Here is a 1835-nt window from a genome sequence, read left to right as displayed (position 1 = left end):
GAAAATCAAACCTTGTAATAATTTTAAATTTAAACGCTCATAAAAAATTAATGTTACTTTGCATTTTTTTTTTTTTTTTGATTAAGTAGAAAGGTGAAAGAAAATTTTTTATGAATTTCTGAGTGAAAATAGTTTGAAAATTTTCAAATGTAGATGAATTATGTCAAGATTAAAGGCGTATATAAATGAATGTGGCTATGTATTCTTAATATTTTTGAACCACTATTAATGAAACTTATAAGGAACCTTGCATTATATTTAAATTTCAAGCTTTCAAGGTTTATGTGAAAAAGTTTTTATCGAGAATAATTTTTAAAAATTTACAAAATTCGAAAATTTTCAAGGCTGTAAATATAGCTCTAAAAGAGTGAATATATTTCAAAAATGTTACCATTTCTGGATCATGCTAATATATATATTTGGTGAAAATTCCATGGGTTATTATTTTTTGATTTACACCAAAATCGGTTTTGTGTAAAAACTACCACTTTTTTTTCTTTTTCTAGACGCTTTCTAAAGCTACTTGGAATTTTAAATTTGACCTCTCAAAAGTACCAAAATGTTAAAGTTGAAAATTGGTGCATTTTTAGTTTTTTTTGCCCTAAAAGGCAAAAGGTGATAAGTGATAACAGACAAAAAACACACATCATTGTAAACTCAATTAAATTTAATTGTATTATTAAAAATAAAAATATATTTAGATTTCATTACTGGAATAATATTTCAAAATATTATTTGGATTTATACTTTTTGTATCAACTACAAATGCTTGTGTGTCATAATGTATTGAAGAATTCATATATCCTCTCTTAGTTTCAAAATTACCCGATTTAATATTGTAAAATTGAATAGATTTCTTATCTGTACCACCCATCAGGTGTAGTTTTTCATCCAGTACAACAACACCTAGAAAATAAATATTATATTAAAATTTAAAACTATACTAGCGAATGTTGTTAATAAGCTAAAAATCTATATTAACACAAGTCTTGAACATTTCCCCTTAAATGGATATGATTGTTAAATTAGCAAATTTTGAAAAATAATCCTAGTATGATGTTTATTTAATGCAATAAAAAAAATATTCATGATTACGTACATAGGTAGATATTAGATTATAGTTAGTTCATAATTTATTTAAAACCACTATTAATTTTGCTGGACTGCTCAAAGCATATTTTCTTGTAAAATATGGGTAGATAGTGTTTTAAATTTTAGTACAAGGTTACATTACCAGGTGGTCTTCTGTTATTTGATTCTCGTCTAACTACTCCATCTGTTAGTTTGTTGATTGAACTTATCATAAATAATAGAATGAGTTTTTTGTGAATCATAGGAACCAATTAAATGCAATTGGTTATTAAATGAACAAATTGAATATACTGTATGTATATCAGTACTCAAAGAACAGATTAATTGACCGGTTTTTGGGTTATAATAAAAAGCTTTTGTTTTGGAAACCTTAAAGTAAAAAAATCATTAAATTGTTAATAGGTAAGTATTATTATATGGAATGTTACAATAAAATGATGGAAGGGGTGATCAGTAATTGGGCCACATTTTATCTACCTCCTTCAAACACAATATTTGTTTATAATTAATTACCCGGGTTAGGTTAAAAAAATAAAATATACATGTTCAAAGAGTAAAGTAATTGGTTATAGAGAAATTAAAAAAAATTGATAGAAGCTATGCATTTTAAGAACGACATTGCAAACAAAAACTGAACTGAAGTTCACCAATTCAGCATTTATTACGAATGTTATCATTGTTATCAAAATTGTATTGTTGTAAACCAGTAGTACAGTTACAATTTTACAAACCATTACAATTAG

The 1835-nt window shown here is 25.2% G+C and overlaps 1 protein-coding gene across 1 annotated transcript; it reads right to left on the bottom strand.

Annotated features, from left to right (window-relative positions):
• Positions 1-697: 697 nt before the first annotated feature.
• Positions 698-1817, bottom strand: LOC107883885. Its single transcript, XM_029492243.1, has 2 exons — positions 1235-1817; positions 698-906 (listed from the first exon to the last, which is right to left on the bottom strand). The coding sequence occupies exons 1-2, from the start codon at positions 1332-1334 to the stop codon at positions 698-700; spliced, it is 309 nt and encodes a 102-aa protein (XP_029348103.1). The 5' UTR covers positions 1335-1817.
• Between the last annotated feature and the right edge of the window lie 18 nt (positions 1818-1835).

Source organism: Acyrthosiphon pisum, unplaced genomic scaffold (assembly GCF_005508785.2).
Source record: "Acyrthosiphon pisum isolate AL4f unplaced genomic scaffold, pea_aphid_22Mar2018_4r6ur Scaffold_21090;HRSCAF=23006, whole genome shotgun sequence".
NCBI classification, from domain to species: domain Eukaryota; kingdom Metazoa; phylum Arthropoda; class Insecta; order Hemiptera; family Aphididae; genus Acyrthosiphon; species Acyrthosiphon pisum.
Note: the sequence above shows the minus strand (reverse complement) of the source record. Positions and strands in the feature narration are given on the sequence as shown.

Bases quoted from the DNA above. Each gene is read 5' to 3' on its own strand.
- LOC107883885 (XM_029492243.1), bottom strand. From the start codon at position 1,334: ATGATTCACAAAAAACTCATTCTATTATTTATGATAAGTTCAATCAAC. The intron at 907-1,234 runs GTAATGTAACCT...TTTATTTTCTAG, and splicing joins AAATAACAGAAGACCACCTG to GTGTTGTTGTACTGGATGAA.